Raw genomic sequence first — 20,671 nt, forward strand, 5'->3', positions numbered from 1 at the left:
TAGATCGGCTATTTTCACAATGTTTGACTCTTTCTTATGTAATATTTGACAATTTGGCCATTTTGGTATTTAAAAGATCTTAAAAGTAATTAAATTGTAATTTTAGAACTGTGTAGATACCCTGTATACACTTATACTGTATGTTGTTCAGTGCCACTGAGTGGGTGCAAAGACCAAAGCCATCAGGTTTGACTTAAGCAGTTTCCTCTGGCCAGTTTAAAGAGATAGTTCACCCCCATAAAAGAAAAGTTCTATCGATTAGTCCCCATGGAGACTTGATTTTATTTATTTTTTGCATTCCTAAGCCAATAACTTCATGACCAGTGGACCGGTAGGCAGCGGTTCCGGTAGGAGACACAAAGATACCGGAACCGCTGCTGGTCATCAAATTATTAGGAATGAGACAAAAAAATATATACAGTGTATATCCATGAATTCAAGTGTCCATGGGGTGACTAATCGATGGGGAAAAAAAACTTTTGGGGGTTGAACTATCCCTTTAAAGTTTTTCTTGGTCAGCTGATTCATGTCAGCTTGGTCAGCTGATTCATTGTTTGAGGAGAAAAGCTTTTTTTTTCTTCTTATCAGCCTGCTGCCATTGGCCTGAGTCCATGGTGTGAGAACTATGACTTTAGTTGCTTAAATGTTCTTGTATGACTGCATGTGTATTATGTTTGTATTAATCATGTATGACTGTACTGTAACCTGCTGCCTGACGTTCTTCATTATCAGTGTAAAGTGTACCGGGACACTGTTGTATAAAACAGTAAAGCATTGATTTAGTTCAGACATGACGGTACAGTCAAGCACTGACCAGTGGTGTAAAGTAACTAAGTACATTTACTCAAGTGCTGTACTTAAGTACAATTTTGAGGATTTTTGTTTTACTTTACTGGGGTATATCCAATTGTCAGTACTTTTACTTCTACTCCACTACATGTCTGAGGCGAATATTGTACTTTTACTCCACTCCAAATATTTGAAAACGTGAGTTACTAGTTACTTTGTAGATTTTGAGTATTATTAAAAAACATACATTAACCACTTCAGCCCTATATACATTTCGGCCATTTGAAAATAGCCGATCTATAAGCTCACAATGCGTCGAGCTTGTAGATCTGCTTTTTTCAAAAGATGTTTTACAAAAATGGTGAAAACTGAGTACTTTCTACTTTTGGTACTTTAAGTACATTTTGATACCAATATTTTTGTACTTTTAATCAAGTAAATTTTGAATTCCAGACTTTTACTTATAACAGAGTATTTTCACATTGTAGTATTGATACTTTTACTTAAGTAAAGAACATGAGTACTTTTTTTCCACCACTGGCACTGACTCACCCACTGAAATGAATGTCAGTTAATTCCTGCCCCGCCCCTCCACTATCAGCTGTCAGTCATATGACACCCAAAGGTCTACTAATCACATAGTATCTGCTGCACCCTGTTCATCTTAGTACACACAACTCCTGAACAAACAGAGCAACTACCTTTAAATATGTTTTTTAAACTGCTGCTATTTGTGTACTACTTTAAATGCATATGAAAAACTACTTCTATGTGTATACTAACTAACACACTTTTAAAATTGCTATATTTGTCTCAAAGGTTTTGACTGCAAAATCTTGACATGTTGCTGCCCTTTGTTTCAAAAGCTTTATACTGTATGTCACAGTACGATTGGAGAACCAGGACGATTGAAGACAGAGCGCTCATTTTTAGGCACGGGGCTTCGGGGCGAGGCGGGGCTTTGATGCGACGCGGACCTGTCTGTTGTTGTTCCCCCGACCCCCCCACGTAGCAACCAGGAAGCTACGCTAGGGGAACGCTGAACACGCGTTCACACCTATACCTCTATGGTTCACACGCACGTGTCACGTGATAATAGTTATTGTCCATGACGGAGGCGCGCCGACTCAGCAGAGCTTGAGGCCGAGGAGGCGCGCCCTCGCGCCTTCAGGCGCGAGTGCCCGCGTTGACCGGCCGATGCTCTGATGAGTCGAATCAGCGCCGTCCGAGTTGTGAACCGATAGGGACAGAATAGTTATTTTCATGGATCACTGTGTGTGTGTGTGTGTGTGTGTGTGTGTGTGTGTGTGTGTGTGTGTGTGTGTGTGGTTTAGACTGATGCTATAGGTTCTTGGTTTACCTGTGATCCTAGTTTACTGAGGCACTACACTGTCTCTCTGCATTTGATGTATGTGTTTAACTTGCTTATTGTAAGTCACTCTGGATAAAGGGCGTCTGCTAAATGCCTACATGGTAATCTTCATAACAGCTTCATCTTGCGACTCCTGCCAAATACCCTCCCAAAAGCTCTTGCTAAACACACCTCCACCCAACCAGTGTGGGAAAAGTAATCAAATTGTTTTACTTAAGTAAAAGTATCAATACTGCAATGTAGAAACACTCTATTACAAGTAAATGTCTGGTATTACAATTTTACTTTGAGTATTGTATGTGTTTTTTTACGTCCGGAGACCCCTGTCCAGGACAGGCTTCGGACGGCCTCCTCAGGAGATCTGAACCCATTTGATATGGCGTTAGAAACCCCTTTGTGACCGCATGCCCTTACTGACGTCGAACCCCACTTGAGTAAAAATACAAAAGTATTGGCGTCAAAATATACTTAGAGTACCAGAAGCAAAAGTACTCATTACGCAGAATGTCCTGTTTCACAAGTTATCACATGTATAAAATTGATTTAAAATATTTGAGAAAATGGCAGATCTACAAGCTCACAACGCGCTGCTTGGCGACGCGTTGTGAGCTTGTAGATTGGCTATTTTCAAATAGCCAAAGTTTAAATAGGGCTGAAGTGGTTAATGTATGTTTTGTAACAATAATCAAATCTACAAAGTAACTAAAGTTTAAAAATAATTTTAGTGGAATAAAACGTACAATATTTGCCTTTGAGATGTAGTCCAGTAAAGTATAAAGTCCTCAAAGGTGTACTTAAGTACAGCACTTGAGTAAATGTACTTAGTTACCTTACACCACTGCACTAAACTCCACCTATGTGTGCCTGTCTGAACCTAATGCCTGTGGCATTCCATGTATTGTATGTGCATGGCAGGGCGTTGACATCCTGTGTGTGTGTGTGTGTGTGTGTGTGTGTGTGTGTGTGTGTGTGTGTGTGTGTGCGCGTGCGCGTGCGCGTGCGTGTGCGTGTGTGTGTGCGTGTGTGTGTGTGTGTGTGTGTGTGACTCATAACAGGGTGAATGGACTTTCTGCCGATGAATCACGACAAACTAGACTCTGTCTCTTTAAAACACCCCTCCTATCCACACACACAACCAGGAAGAACCTCCCATGTCATTTGATCTCTGAGGAAACAAAACTCACTCTGTTACTCAGTCAGTCAGTCAGACAGTTGTACTAAAATGGCGCAGCAAGGACTTCATCTGGATCAGGAACAGTTGTGTTGTTCTATCTGTCTGGATCTACTGAAGGATCCAGTGACTGTTCCCTGTGGACACAGCTACTGCGGGAGGTGTATCGAGGGATACTGGAACCAGGATGATCAGAGAGGGAGATACAGCTGTCCACAATGCAGACAGACGTTCAACCCAAGACCCGTTCTGAAGAAGAACACCATGTTGGCTGAGGTGGTGGAGAGCCTGAAGAAGACGGGACTCCAAGATGTTCCTCCTGATCACTGCTGCTACGCTGGACCTGGAGAGGTGGCCTGTGATTTCTGCACTGGAAGAAAACGAAAAGCTGTGAAGACTTGTCTTCAGTGTCAGGTGTCTTACTGCGACGCTCACATCCAGCCTCACTATCAGTCTCCTGCCTTTAAGAAACACAAGCTCGTCAACGCCTCCCCCGAGCTTGGGGAGAACATCTGCCCTCGTCACCACGAGGTGAGGAAGCTTTTCTGTCGTACCGATCAGCAGTGTATCTGTTCTCTGTGCTCCGTGGAAGAACACAAAGGTCACAATATAATCTCAGCTGCAGCAGAACGGACTGAGAGACAGAGAGAACTTTGTACGAGTCAGCAGAACATCCAGCAGATTATCCAGGAGAGAGGGAAAGACGTGAAGGTGCTTCACCAGGAGGTGGAGTCCATCAACCACTGTGCTGACAGAGCAGTGGAGGACAGTGACACCATATTTGCTGAGCTCATCTCTTCCATTGAAAGGAGACGGTCTGAGGTGAGGAAGCTGATCAGAGAGCAACAGGAACGTGAATTGAGTTGTGTTGATGAACTGAGGAGGCGTGTGGAGCAGGAGGTCACTGAACTGAGGAGGAGACATGCTGAGCTGGGGCAGCTCTCGCTTTCATTGGATCACATCCATTTTCTACACAATTACACCTCCTCCCTCTCAACGATCAGTGAATCTACACACCCGGTCAGCAGCAATGTCCGTCCTCTGAGATATTTTGAAGACGTGACTGTGGCCGTGTCCGAGATGAGAGACAAACTAGAGAACGTTCTTAAAGAGGCAGGGACAAACGTCTCAGATACACTGAATAGACTGTCGCTATCACCGGAGCCCAGGACCAGAGCTGATTTCTTACAATATTCATGTCCAATCGCACTGGATCCAAACACAGCATATCAATGCCTGTCTCTGTCTAACGAGGACAGAAAAGTAGCAAGAACGCCCGAAGACCAATCATATCCCGGTCACCCAGAGAGATTCACCGAAACGTGTCAGGTTCTGAGTAGAGACGGTCTGACTGGACGCCGTTACTGGGAGGTAGAGTGGCGTGGGAACTACGTCAGCGTAGCGGTCTCATATCAAGATATCAGCAGAACGGGGACACAAAGTGCATTCGGATTCAACGATAAGTCGTGGTCTTTGCAGTGTACCAAACAACGTTATATTTTCATTCACGGCGACGTTAAAACTCCCATCCCAGGCTGTGTGTCCTCCAGAGTAGGAGTGTACCTGGACCACAGTGCAGGTACTCTGTCCTTCTACAGCGTGTCTGACTGTGACTCCATGACTCTCCTCCACACGGTCCAGACCACGTTCACCCACAACCTCCATGCTGGACTTTGGCTTTCATCGTGTGACGGAAACACTGCTGAGTTGTGTTACCTCAAGTAGATGTTGATGTATTTTTTTCCTCTAAAGGTCAACATTCTCAGCCTCCAAAAAGTTGACTTTTGTGTTGACAACCAAATGATTTATTTGACCTCTGCTATCTGTACTGTGTCTTTGCTGCGTAGCAAACAATAGAATAATTAATATTGATCCTAAAAATAAATATTGAAATTAACGATCATTATAACACTGGGCATAAAAAAATAAGATTGCTAAAACACTAAATATATTCTTTATACCGTGTTTTAATACGGGGGGTTTTCAATATAGGAGTGCTGGCTGATCTGTAGAAAAAGACTAAATAAATATAAAGTCTCACCCTGAGTGCATTGCTTCTACAATACAGCCTATGAATTGAATACGAAGGCCCTCATTGGAAACAAGTCCGCAAGGACTTTTATGAACGGACCTGTTAGACAAAGTATTTTAAATGTAACTGTGCTGTTTTAATTTTTTTTGCCTAATAAAATATTCAATCAATCAAAAAAACAAAGGTGGGGGTTATTTTGCTCCTCTTGTGTGCTGGGGAAATTATGAATGAAATAAGTACCTAGTACTGATAAAAGTTGGTTGAAAGCATAAAATAATACACATCTAGACTATATATCGCTGTAATACAATACCCAATGACATTATATTTGTGTTAGTGTGCTCATGTACAAATGTTTGTGCTTTACACTGTGGTTATTGTTAGGTGTTTATGGTTTACACTGTGGTTATTGTTAGGTGTTTATGGTTTACACTGTGGTTATTGTTAGGTGTTTATGCTTTATTAAAGTGCTGCAAACCTGGCTTTGTTTGTGCTCACTTTATATTTGTGTTGTTATTTGATTTACACATTAGATGTAGGATTGTTTCAGTCTATAACAGCTGTGTTGTAGCTCTGCACCTGAGGTCCGGAAATCAAAATTGACTTGAGTAAAAGTACAAAAGTATTGGCATCAAAATATTCTTAACTTACCAAAAGTAAACGTACTAATTATGCAGAATGTCCCGTTTCACAAGGTGTCATACGTATAAAATGTATTAAAATCTTTTGAAAATAGCAGATCGACTCTAAGTTAGTAGATCGGCTATTTTCAAATAGCCACATTACAAGTACAGTACTTTGGTAAATGTAATTAGTTACTTTACACCTAGTGTTTGATGTTTTGTCGTGTTGTGAGCTCTGCTCTGTTTCTTTCTTTCTTTCTTTCTTTCTGTCTTTCTGTATTTCTTTCTTTCTTTCTTTCTTTCTTTCTTTCTTTCTTTCTTTCTTTCTTTGCTGGTGTTGTGAGCTCTGTCTCTTTCTTTCTTTCTTTCTTTCTTTCTTTCTTTCTTTGCTGGTGTTGTGAGCTCTGCTCTGTTTCTGTCTTTCTTTCTTTCTTTCTTTGCTGCTGTTGTGAGCTCTGCTCTCTCTCAGGTTGTCTTTCAAACTGACTGTGGATCACAGCTACAGTGTGGGTCTATCAAGGGGCGGAGTTTATCGGTGTGTGCTACCATTGGTCCATTGAAATATGGGGATGGCCTCTTGTGTGTGTGTGTGTGTGTGTGTGTGTGTGCGTGTGTGCGTGTGTGCGTGCGTGCGTGTGTGCGTGCGTGCGTGCGTGCGTGCGTGCGTGCGTGCGTGCATGCGTGCGTGCTTGCGTGCGTGTGTGTGTGCGGGGCACTGCACGTGCATGTGCGTGTGTATCAGTTTGTCTTTTCTTATTTTTCAAATTTGTTTCCTTGTATTACAGTTCAGTTTCAGTGTGTTTTGTTCATCAAAGTTTTAATTGAGGTATATTTTATAGATGGAACTACTGACTCATATTTCCACAGGGTGAAAACATATTCTACCTGTGACTCACGGTGAAACATACCCAAACCACACACACACACACACACACACACACACACACACACACACACACACACACACACACACACACACACACACACACACACACACACACACACACACACACACACACACACACCCCATGTCATGTGTCTTCTGAGGAAATGAAACCTAACTAGCCGCGTCGCAATTCAGGGCAATTGCAGAGTGTGGTTGCGCCGACGCGAGTCGCGGGTCGCTGCCGCCGGGACTCGAGGAATACGCTGGGAGGAATACCGTCGGAGGCTGCGCCAATTACATTGTCACATAACTCCTGAGATCACTTGCGTTTCATTTTGAGAGGATTGATCCCCCCAACATAAGGTTTTTGCATCAAACGGTTACATTTTGAGCATTTGTGGCGCCCCCTATGGATCAAAGTGGAAATGCTTTTGGAGATTTGTTGAGTAAACCACCCTTGACATGTGATTCAAATTTGGGATTGACTGGACGTTTCGTTCGTGATTTGTGGCCTTTTTTGTAAAACGGGCCCCTTCCACTAACTTTGGAAGCCATTTACGGACGAACGGTATGGACTATCAAAATTCTGTTTCGCTCCAGATTATCGCATGGGTCCAGAGATCATGTGTACCAAAATATGTGGGAGGAGGAGCTAAAAGTGTGTTTTGAAGAAAATTCAAAATGGCGGAAAATCTATCCTGACGCAAATGGGCGTGGCCTATATGGGGAGTTAAGTCATGACCCAAGGAATCTAGGGGAAAAAAAGATTTCTATTCTACGACCTACGGTTCAAGAGTTATAGGCCAAAACGTAAAGGGGGCTGTTATAGCGCCACCATGAGGCCCAATGATATAATTTTTATTTCAATAATTTCAAACAATATTATAAACCTCCCCTTAAAGTCTTGTAACTCTAGCGCTTACGGGTTTTGAGAAAAAAATACTTGAATTTGATTTTTTTCATTTTCCCATTAAAGTGGATGGGGACATTTAATGCACTAATAAATCAATATCAATAAAACTATGTAACCAATCTCTTAGCAAAGTACAAGCGCACGATTCCCGATGAAGCCGGTCATTTTGACATATGGCACGAAATTGGGAAAAAAATAAAAAACTGTGTGAGGAGTAGCAGCCTGAAATAAAGTTTATCTATAAAGTCAGTAGAGTACTATAGTCTGGTTGCCCATTCTGGGCAACCACACTAACTAAACTTGTCTGTTAGCCAGTCAATCAGTCAGTCAGTCAGACAGACAGACAGACAGTCGTACTAAAATGGTGCAGCAAGGAGTTCAAGTGGATCAGGATCAGTTGTGCTGTTCTATCTGTCTGGATCTAGTGAAGGATCCAGTGACTGTTCCCTGTGGACACAGCTACTGCGGTGGGTGTATCGAGGGATACTGGAACCAGTATGATCAGAGAGGGAGATACAGATGTCCACAATGCAGACAGACGTTCAACCGAAGACCCGTTCTGAAGAAAAACACCATGTTCGTGGAGAGCCTGAAGAAGACAGGACTCCAAGATGTTCCTCCTGATCACTGCTACTACGCTGGACCTGGAGATGTGGCCTGTGATTTCTGCACTGGAAGAAAACTAAAAGCTGTGAAGACTTGCCTTCAGTGTCAGCTGTCTTACTGCGACGCTCACATCCAGCCTCACTATCAGTCTCCTGCCTTTAAGAAACACAAGCTGGTCAACGCCTCCCCCGAGCTTGAGGAGAACATCTGCCCTCGTCACCACAAGGTGAGGATTTTTTTCTGTCGTACCGATCAGCAGTGTATCTGTTCTCTGTGCTCCGTGGAAGGACACAAAGGTCAAAATATAATCTCAGCTACAGCAGAACGGACCGAGAGACAGAGAGAACTCTCAGAGACAGCGAACAGCGTTGAAGTTCCACTGTCAACACCACCGGGACCCAAGACCAGAGCCGAGTTCTTACAATATGCACGTCCAATCACACTGGATCCAAACACAGCTCATCCAGACCTGTCTCTGTCTAAAGGGAACAGAAAAGTAACAGAGATGGTGCCCAAATGACAATCGTATCGTTATCACCCAGAGAGATTCACTAAACATCCTCAGGTTCTGAGTAGAGGGTCTAACTGGACGCTGTTACTGGGAGGTGGAGTGGAATGGATTCTTTGTTGCTATAGCAGTTTCATATAAAGATATCAGCAAAAAAGGAACTGGTAATGCAAGTGTATTTGGATGCAATGATAGATCGTGGTCTTTATGGTGTTATGGCAAACACCGCACTGAATTCAGACACAGAGACATTCCAACTGAACTTCCAGTCCCTGCGTCGTCCAGAGTAGGAGTGTACCTGGACCACAGTGCAGGTACTCTGTCCTTCTACAACGTGTCTGACACCATGACTCTCCTCCACACGGTCCACACCACGTTCACCCACAGCCTCCACGCTGGACTTCATCTGATAATTGCAGCCACTGCTGAGTTGTGTGACCTCAAGTAGACAGTGGTGGAAAGAGTACTCGCCTTTTTTACTCAAGTAAAAGTATCAATACTGCAATGTAGAAATACTCTTAAGTAAAAGTCCGGATTTCAAAATGTACTTGACTAAAAGTACAAAAGTATTGGTATCAAAATGTACTTAAAGTACTAAAAGTAGAAAGTAGCCTACTCATTATGCAGAATGTCCCATTTCATATGAATACAATGTATACAAATATTTTGAAAATAGCAGATCTACAAGCTCACATCGCGAGCTTGTAGATCGGCTATTTTCAAATGTCTGAAATGTACATAGGGCTGAAGTGGTATGTTTTGTGATATGAATGAAAATCTTCAGTAGTAACTAGTAACTAAAGTTTTCAAATAATTGTAATGGATTAAAAGTATGATATTTGCCTCTGAGATGCAGTGGAGTAGAAGTAAAAGTATTGGAAAGTAAAATACAAATGCCTACAAACAAGAAAGAATGACATAGATGTCATGGTGAACGGAGCGTTGACAGTGGCTGGATGTTTTTGGGATGCAGGTTTGTGAGGGCAGGCTATGTTATGGCAGATGGTGGATTGTTGGTCTGTTTAATGTGTGTGATTTGTGCTATGTATGTGATTGTTGTGGTTGCTATCGGTTGTTATAACATAGTTCGGAATGTATGCAAATGTGAGCAAATGAGGGTAGTTAGGTGAATGAGTAGGAAATGGAAACAAGCTAAATGTGTGGAAGCTAAAGTGCTAGCGAAGTGAAAAGAAAAAAGAGTTCATTTAGATGAGTTGTGGCTAGAGGTTTTGTATTGAAATAGCAGAGCAGTTACTTTGTACAGGTGTTGTTGGCTCATGAAAGTAGCAGTACATCATTAGTTGCAAAGATACATTTGTGTAAAAACAATGAGAAGTACGGAAGGAAGACATGGTTGACTTTATACGACAGAATTCAGCAATGTAATATATACATGTCATTGTCACAAAACCTTGAGTAGAGATGGGATTGATGGCTCTTTTAAGGGAGGGATATGTTATATATTATCTATATGTTATAAATTATACATATGTTATATATATCGTTGCTGTCCAGCAGAAACCAGCTCAATTTTTCCGCTTTTGTGTTTTTTCCCATAAATCAGTGCTATTGAACACCCTTTACGTCTGTGTGTTGATTCAGAAAATATTGAACCAATGAAAAGTATTAAAAGGTGCTTCTGACAAAACCAGCTAACTCCATTTGATCCTCAAACTTTCTGCTAAACCAGCTAAGTCCAGCAAAGGGGGGTGATTTTTTTTTTTGCTGACTCCAGGTTCCACCCCCTTTTGACCTCCAACCTCATTGTGAGCATGGAGGTCCATTTAGCTGTTCTTATCAATGATGAACAAAAGCTTCTAACTCTACGTTTTGTTTAGTTTTTGTCATTTCCTGAAAAATTAACATTTTGGAGTTAGCTGGTTGCTGCCGGACAGCAGAGATATGCACATTTATTATATATTATATTAATTATTGTAATAAAAGGTTATATTATAATGTTATATATTATAATAATATGTATTATAATGTATACTATATTATAATATAATAAATATTGTATTAATTATGTAATCTATTATATTATTATATATTTTTATATATAATAATATATTATTATGTTATATGTTGAATTATTGTATATAATATGATCAATTATATCATATTTATATAAAATAAATATAAATAATGTTAAGAGATATAAAATATGTATATATATTTATATACATTTATATATATTTTTTAAATATATAAATATACACATCAGCCATAAATGAGAGAGTCTTTTGAACGGCTCTTTGAAAGGAACGAATCACAAGATCCGGCTCCCTTAAAAGAGCCATACATCCCATCTCTATTGCGCTGGTGATGAATGTGAATACTGATTAAGTGTGAAATATCTATTGGTAAATAGACGTGTGAACTACTTCGAAACTTCCATATGCTGTGATTAGCATAGGCTAGCACTTCAATAGCACAGGAAGGCATCACCTTGAAGCACCATTATTACCTGAAAAGCCGTTTGAACGGCTATTATAGTTTACTATGTATAGGCGATATATTTTGGCAGTGGTGGAAAAAGTACTCAAAGTACTACAAGTTACTTGTAGTGGATTAAAAGTGAAATATTTGCCTATGTAGTGGAGAAGTAAAAGTATTGGAAATTAGAAAATACTCAAGTAGAGTACAAAAACCTCGAAAGTGTACTTACAGTACCGAAGTAAATGTACTTAGTTACTTTTCACCACTGTATTTTAGCATGGATGCGTACAACACACTTCAACAAATATCACAGTATCTCATTCAGTTCTTAGACATTCAAAATTGCAAAAATATATATAAACAACGTGTTACCAATACTGCAATATAGAAATACTCTGTTACAAGTTAAAGTTCAGAATGCACAATTTTGGTAAAAGTACAAAAGTGTTAGCACGAAAATACTACAATTTTTGAGAATAGCGGATCTACAAGTTCACGGCTATTTTCAAATAGCCTATGTTTAAAATAGGACTGTTAGTGGCTAATGTATGTTATATAATATCATAATTTATATCTGAAAAGTAATTAGTAAGAACGTTTTTTTTTTTTTTTTCGTTTTTATTATTTTTATTAGGCTTGCCAGGAAAAAAAATTGCAGTCCAAGTAGGCTACGAAGACTCAGGTCCAGTTGACCAGTGGTGGAAGACATTACTTAAGTAAAAGTATCAATTACACAACATACAAATACTCTGTTACCATTACCACGTGCGTGTGCATGGTCGTGAATGAAATAACGGCTCTATTGTTAAAGGCATACTAGGTAACGTTTTCAACAAAACTAAAGTTAAATTGTATATCTTTTGTGAGTGGCAAAAGTTTCACAACACCCACTCCATGAATTTCACCCCCGGAAGCCTTTTATTTATATATTTACTATTGAACGGTGAAGGGGGGGACTTTCCCGGGGAAATGACGTCATCTGGCCGGAAAACGGAGGCGGAAATGCACTGGTTTGGCCAGGAACTAACGCAACGGTTTCCTGTTTGGCCAGGAACTACCGCGCTAATAACAAAAAGGAACCTCACGCTGATTTTAAGAGAATGTAGGATTGGAAGATCGAAAAAGAACAGAAAAAGAAAGCACAGCTCATGGTAACTAATGCTCCACTGGCTAAGAGAAACGATCCGTAGATAGTATAAAACAATTAAAAGATCGCTTTTTGAAACGCTTCCGGCTTCCGGTGAAAACGAATGGAATTCTGGGTAATCGAGGACTACGGAAATTGTATGCAGTGACAGTAGTGACCAGCAGAGGTTGCTAAAAATCGTTATTTGTGATTCTGCATTGTACAACTTTAAGTAGTGAATGTGTGAATGACTTCGAAACTCTAATGGCCAGTGGTCATTATCACCTCAAGACAATAGCCACACGACCAGTCAGTTTACCAGTGGTGGAAGTAGCCTACTCATAATAACACATCAGACTGGTGTGTTATTATATTAATACAGATGTTTTTCATGGACTGTGTGTTATTAGGCTATATTACTTTTCTTTTAGTCCAGATGTATTCAGATATTTTACTCAAGTAAAAGTATAAATACCAGTCCACAACATATAAACACTCTGTTACAAAAAGGTTTGTGTGGGTTTGTGTGGTTTACAAAAAGATCCACTAGGTGGCGGAGTTTCTTCATCTTCTCTGTACTTTCAGTCAATACATAGTAACGTGTGGGAATCTCGCGAGAGTTTTCTATAAAACCAAGATGGCGGTAGCCAGTCCAAAACAAAGTTTTGTTAGAGATAAATAAGTTCAAATTCATGTTTTAACACCCCTTGGAAGGTGGAATGAGGTTTGTAAGGTGAACATTTCATAGAGAGTGCCAAGAGAGTGTGTTTACATTAAGTTAAAAAGATCGTTTTTTATTGCTCTAATGTAACTACATTAATGCCTTGACATAATGAATGCAAGTCTTATGTCTTCCTTGTTTAAAAAGGTTTCCTATCATGCTTACTGTTGTTTTATTGTCCCAATTTGCACCATTTAAGAAGGTTAATTTGTTTTTGTTGTCAAGATAAAGCGTATTTTGGTCAACTGTTTGTTTAAATTACTTTATTATATTTTTGTGATACTAGGACATATATTTTGTGTCGCATGTTTACTAGTTTTCACTGTAGGGAATAAACCGGCATATGTTTGAAACGTTTGTGTGGGGGTACTATGCGTCTGTACGTTGGTTTGAGTCATTAGATGACATTGTCATGTTTGTCATATGTTTTGCTCCATGTAAATTACTCGATTCGTATTATGACTGTTTTGATTGCCCACATTCCATATCCTAAAGCCAATTTACACATTCTATGCTAATCTACCAGCTCTGATCTATCGCGTTTAGGAGTTGTCCGTGATGCGACAGATTGAATAGCATATTATTAACTTCATTGATGCAACACATTTTGTATAAGTGATTAATCTCCCTGAAAGGGTTACAGCTATTGTTGTTATGTGTGAACATGATGGCGCTCAAATATTGTGCATTTATATTGAAGAATGTCAGCTTGTATGTAATTGTATTTGTGCAGAGACAGAGTGATTCACTCACACTAAGGTTATTGTTATTTACCATGGTCGAGCTATACAGCCTTCAACGTCCATTCTGCAAATCGGCCCAGTGATCTACACACACCACATCTGGTGGCCCACTGTCTCCATTAACCACGACCTGCGCCCCAGACCTCCACTTCGGTTCAACATTGAGCAGAAATTCAGCAATATTGACCATGATTTCATAAGAGTGCGTGGCTCACACTGAAATATACACATGAGCTCAGCATGTACAGCAGTTGTGTGGGGGTACTCTGCGTCTGTACGTTGGTTTGAGTCAGATGACATTGTCATGTTTGTCATATGTTTTGCTCCATGTAAACTACTTGATTCGTATTATGACTGTTTTGATTGCCCACATTCCATATCCTAAAGCCAATTTACACATTCTATGCTAATCTACCGGCTCGGTTTGAGTCATTAGATGACATTGTCATGTTTGTCGTATGTTTTGCTCCATGTAAATTACTTGATTCGTATTATGACTGGTTTGATTGCCCACATTCCATATCCTAAAGCCAATTTACACATTCTATGCTAATGTCCTTCTCCTGTCAGGGTAGCATTCAAGTAACACAAATCTACAGGTTGATAATGTTTTATTTGTTCTTACAAAATTGTGGCCACAAGTAGCCTATGTTATATCAAGTTATTGTTATGATGGTTATATGAACATTACAGGTCCACAAAAGGAACCCACGTCCACAGGTGATTTAGCCTTATATATATATTAGCACATTTTCGTCATGTAGGCAATAGAGGGAAGTTTATTTATTTATGGTCAACATGTACTTACTGGCAGTATGGACGATCGGTAGCTTAGCTACCTACTTAGCATAGTTTGGATCTACTATTGTGAAATATTGCATTTTTACGTTTAATACTTTATTTTGATGGCATAGTTTGGATCTGCTATGGTGAAATATAGCATTTCGGTAGCTTAGCTACGTACTTACCATAGTTTGGATCTGAATGAATACATTGGATAACATATCCAGTGAGAGAGTGTGTGACGCGTTGTGGGCTTGTAGATCTGCTATTTTCAAAAACTTTTGACAAAATGTGAAAAACGTGCAATGTTTTTGCAAACATTTTTAGACCACAAATGTTATGGTGGTCCCTGGCACTAACCTCGTGGTTGGACATACAGTCAGTGGAAAAAGCATGCACATTTTTTACTTTAGTAAAAGTATCAATACTGCAATGTAGAAAATGTAAAAAGACTATGTTATAAGTAAATATCCGGCATTAAAAATGTGCTTGAGTAAAAGTACAAAAACATTGGTATCTTAAAGTACTTAAAGTACCAAAACTAGAAAGTAGGCTACTCATTATGCAGAATATCCCATTGCACAAGTTGTCAAATGTGTGACATCTTTTGAAAATAGCAGATCTACAAGATCTGTGAGCTTGTAGATCGGCTATTTTAGAATGGACGAAATGTTTATAGGGGTGAAGTGGTTAATGTAAGTTTTGTAATAATAATCGAAATCTACAAAGTAGTACTGAAGTTGTCAAATAAAAAAAGGTAGGCCTACTGCCACATAACACTACAGGCCTTCACATAATGAACATAGGCCTACTAACTGTAGTGTGCACATAACACTATAAATAGCAAGGTTAACATTAGCCTAGTACTGTAGTTCAGATGACACCTTGTCAAAACAACTATACAGGAAAAAAGCAACATCACTGTGGGTGGAAACATGATCGCATCGTCCGTCACCAGCGTCATGGCCGAACTTCAACCTGTTTTTTGCACTTTCTCCATTACAACCCGTACATCTACATAAACGTTCAGGTTTCAAATATAAAGTGCGTACCCCATGGCCATGGATGTTACAATTATATACAGGCCGTCAGAAGTACCCGTGTCTTCCGTATTGTTCAATGAAAAGCATTCTAATTCGATCAATGGCCTCTTTCTTCGAATTTTCTCCATGCTTTCAACTAAGCGACCCTAGCGGTTGGGAGGTGTATTGCACTCTGATACATAGTAACTGTATGAGGAAATGGCCGTCGATCGGATTAAAATGCTTTTTATTGAACAACACGGAATAACGGATACTGTTGAGGAACCGTACATCATTATAACGTCCGTAGCCACGAGGTAAGTACTTTATATTTGAAATCTGAACGTTTATGTAGATGTAGGGCCGTAAATGGAGAAAGTGCAAACACCAGGTTGAAGTTCATCAATGACGGTCGTGACAGACGATTGTCTTAAGATCAGTAGTATATCCATTGTCAGACAAACCAAAATACGAAAATATCTCTGGCAAACACAATAACGCACGCTGCGCGCGCGCGCACACACACACACACACACACACACACACACACACACACACACACACACACACACACACACACACACACTCGCGCGCCACGAGGGAGGCGGCATGTTGTGGAACCCTGTGTGGACTGTGGAACCTCATCCAGGAGGGTAACAGGAGGATAGATTTCATAGCCCGAAGGGACAGTCATGTGTTTGATTGGTTGTTGTTGGTTGTCAGGGCAATATCACAACCAATCGGTGGACGGACATTTAATGATGACGTGGTTTCAGACCCTTTTTTAGCAAACCCGCCCCCTTTTTCCAACAGACCAACCAGACTTACCCAACCCCGCCCCTTTTTCACCGACGCCCCGCCTCTCTTTAAATAGCTTCAGAGGTTAACTCCCCGTTTTGGCCATTTGGCCATTATCTGTCCATTAGGACAGAGCTATCGCTCCGTCCAAAAATTACTTAAGTACAGTACTTAGGTAAATATACTTAGTTACTTTCCACCACTGCATGTAGATCATACTTCTGTTTAGTCTCTCATGGGTCCAGAATCATTTACTTGTTTTTGTTGTGTTTTTCTCTCAAGGTCAACTGCAAAATGTTTGTTGAAGGAAAAAAACTAAACAAACGTGCACGCACACGCACACGCACATGCACGCACAAACAAACAAACACACATGTTTGGTGTTATTTTTGCTTATTGAATTTATCTATTGAGAATATTTTATATAATTCTTTCCAACTTGACATCCCCATTGTGTGGCATGCCATTATAGGAGGAATCTAATAAGCCCTACATATATATATTTTTAGATAAAGCATAATGAGAATAATATTTCAACAAACTGATACAAAGCTTTTCAAAACATTTTTTAAAATAGTCAAAATAGACAATCAACAAGCTCACAACACATTGCAACACATAGAACATAGAACACTATGTCTTTATAGTGTCACTGGACACTTTTGGTACTTTTTGCACGGTTGTAGTGTTCTTTATGTCTTTATTGACACTGTAGTGTACTTTATGTCTTTATTGACACTGCAGTGTACTCTGTCTTTATTGTGTCACTGTAATTTACTTTGTATTTTTTATACTTTTTGTAGGGTTGTAGTGTACTTATGTCTTTATAGTGACACTGGACTGTCTGGACAATGCAGTGTATTTTATGTGTAGGCCTACCTTATATCTTGATAGTGATGGACAGTGTTGTGAACAACAGAGAGTCAGTGGATATGAGGTGATTTGTGGTGGAGGGTTGGTGATGATCTAATCTCTCAAGAACAGATTCTGCTCTGCGTTTGAATCTGTCGGGGGGGTTCGTCATATCGCGTACTCACTGGCCTACAAGTGGGCGTGCCTTCAGATCAGGAAGCAGGCCGCGCTTTACCCAATCAAATGTAGTGGGCGGGATTTACGTGTCTGCCGATCCTTCCCCACTAGAAACAAACCGAAACTCATTTAACAATAGCGTCCTCGGAGCAGACAAAACCACGGAAAGATATTCACATTTTAACTTGCTCTTTCATCATAGAAACAAGTGGGCTTATAACCAAAACGATCCATGTTCTCTGGGAGAAGTGGTGTTAGTGTTCCGTGTAGAAATATTGTTTGTGGGAATGAAAACATAGTCGCACCACCGGAAGTGAAAGGCTGAAGGCAGACCAAAACCCCGGTTTCCTTGCGCATGTGTGCTACGTCGACTTCCTCCCAGAGCCAAGTGAGATAGTAAAAAACAGCAGAGGCCGCTGTTTTTCCTTTTCATTTGGCGATGGGTTCCCAGATTGGTGATGATCTAAGACACAGTATAAATAAACGTGTGAGTAAAGTGACATTAAAGATGAACAAACCAAACACATCTCTCATCACTTCTTTGTTCTTCTATTCTAACAGTCTATGGAGAAAATCTCACACTGCAAGTTTTGATCTATAGTTAAATGAACGTACTAATGATACTTTTATTTTATACATTTTATTTGCTAGTCTACAGAGCTCCTTTGCCACTCTTCGGAGTGATGACTGATGGAGTAGGTTCTGCCAGGTCCTCTGGGCTGCACCCGGGGACGTCGGCACATTCCACGTGTCTTCTGCTGTGTAATTCCAGGCTTTCATCAGTGCTTTGCACCTTCCCTGTTCCACACGCAGTCTATTTAGTGACTTCCAGGTTGTCCAGCCAAGGTCGTGGCCACTAGCGAGGCTTTCCGTTGGTATGATCCCTCTGTCCTGCCATTCAAGAGCTTGTGTGTTGTTACTTTGCCTTGCTGCTTGTTTGGTTGTCTGGAGGGGCACGACTGTCTGCACAAAACTGGCTCTGGATCGGAGCCTGCGTGGGGGTGCTACGTGGCCATGCAAGGGGTGTCTGATGTCTGTCTCCTGTGTTCTCCGTTCATCTTGAGCGATACCTAGTCGTCTGATGTGCGGGGGAGAGATGCTGGCTAGCGCATAAAGGCACGGGATAGGCGTTGTCTTGACGCATCCCGTGATGATGCGGCAGGTGTCGTTCAAGGCTGTGTCGACCAGTTTGGTATGGCGTGATCGGCTCCAGCTTGAGCAGGCATACTCTGCTGTGGAGAAACACAGGGCCATGGCAGTTGCACGGATTGTTGGTGGATCTGCACCCCACTTGGAGTTCACTAGTTTGCGCAGGATGTTGTTGCGGGTGTTGACCTTGGCTTTGGTGTTCTCCAGGTGTTTCTTGAAGGAGAGTGTCCTATCCAGTGTAACACCAAGATACATGGGATGCGTGTGGTTGGACAGTTTGTGGCCATCCCAGGTGACGCTCAGTTCTTTTTTTAGCGTCTCGGTTCCTCAGGTGGAAGCTGCATAACACATCACAGGTCACAGGTAAATATACCCTTTTTACCATTCCTACAGAAAATCTTTATTTTTTTCTTTCCAAAATCTAAAATAGTTAAAAGAGCCTATCTACACGCTCACATGCTGTGAGCTTGTAGTGAGCTTAATAATAAATAAATAAATAAAGTACATCTGCACATCTGCTATTTTTTATTTATATATATCAAAGCTATTTGGAAAGTTTTGAATCATTTTGATTTAAAAAAAACATAGATCTTCTCTTCTGGCACAAAACATTTTCAGGCGGGGGTCCTCGGCCATATATGTATCAATTTGGGGGTCCTTGACAAGAAAAAGTTTGAGATCCAGGGCTGTAGGGTCCTACATGAAGCAGGACTGGTGGAGACAGCTTCAAGTGGATTTAAGAGCGATTCTAAAGGAGTCGTGTCGCCCTCTGGTGGTGGTTTGTGTTCAAAGCACAGTGAGAAAATGTATGCCTGCTGTTGTGTTTTTTTTTTGCTGACCTCCGACATATGTGACGTCACCAGATGTATCAGCCTCATGTTTTGTTACTTCATAGTTAAGTTACATAATGTGTGTTTATTAAAGAGCTGGAGAGACGGGGGGATTGACCTCTGTTATATTTGCATGAGTCACATCAGTACCCAGCATAACCACACAAGCTGTGACTTCATATTCTGAAAAAAACAAAATATAAAGTGTTAAGTTGTGTAAGCCTACATGAGTAGCGGTGCTACTGGATATGGGCATAATCACCTGATAAAAACGAATGAATTAAAAAATAAAAAGTACTTTAATGTGTCTTCTTCATATTATTTACTGAAGCCTAAACATCCTGTTTGCATACATGTGTATCATAGAGAACAGTTACAGTATAACAGGTGTAAGATAAACCCTCCTGGAAACCTTCAGTAATCACATATCAGACACCAACATGTCAATAACATGCATTCCTAGTATCTATGGTAGACTAGCCACGCATTCAGGGGTCTAGTGACGCTGTCGAAGGCGGGGTTTTCTCGGTTGAAAATGTAACTGGACCAATGGGGGGGATGGGGATGATATCCAATCGCCAAAGAGTGTCAAACGGGCTGAGGTAACATAGTCATGACCGCTAACAAGCAACAGTGAAACCAAATCAATATTTCTAAAATTCTGCAACAGAATTGCGACCAGGGTTGCACTGATGTGGATTAGTGATCTGAAATCAGATCAATATGCGAAAAATGTTCAGATGAAAAAAAAAAGCATTAAAAAAGACCTGAATTTTAAATTAAAAATATTATTGCAGGGAATTACGGAGCCCCTAAAGGGCCATAGAGCAGATTTTCTTTTATCTTGAGCACAACATAAGGATCTTGTTCCCACACTTTATTATGATGTGGGAATGTCTTAGGATCTCGAGCGCACATCTTATTATGATGAGGGAACATCCTAGGATCTCGTGCGCTCAAGATAAAAAAAAATCTGCTCTATGGCCCTTTAGGGGCTCCGTAGGGAATGGCAAGTTGCCCAAAACAACATTTAAAACTATTTTTTCTGTACGCCTAAACATTTGTATTTTCTTTTCTTTTGTTCATTTCTGAAAATCACGTGCGTGCGTGTAAATTAAGTGTGTGTAGGTG

General features: G+C 40.5%; 1 protein-coding gene and 1 pseudogene across 2 annotated transcripts; both read left to right on the forward strand.

The window, feature by feature from the left end:
• Positions 1–3,359: 3,359 nt before the first annotated feature.
• On the forward strand, positions 3,360–5,832 carry LOC308089670 (tripartite motif-containing protein 16-like). Its single transcript, XM_080434527.1, has one exon. It carries the CDS (start codon positions 3,384–3,386, stop codon positions 5,055–5,057), a length of 1,674 nt encoding a protein of 557 aa, XP_080290653.1. The 5' UTR covers positions 3,360–3,383; the 3' UTR covers positions 5,058–5,832.
• Positions 5,833–8,360: 2,528 nt separating this feature from the next.
• LOC308090016 (tripartite motif-containing protein 16-like) lies at positions 8,361–9,354 on the forward strand (annotated as a pseudogene). Its single transcript has one exon. The product of its transcript is annotated as a tripartite motif-containing protein 16-like (transcript).
• Positions 9,355–20,671: the final 11,317 nt, after the last annotated feature.

The sequence above is a fragment of the Gymnoscopelus braueri genome (genome assembly GCF_963280865.1).
Source record: "Gymnoscopelus braueri genome assembly, chromosome: 8".
Taxonomy (NCBI): Eukaryota; Metazoa; Chordata; class Actinopteri; order Myctophiformes; family Myctophidae; genus Gymnoscopelus; species Gymnoscopelus braueri.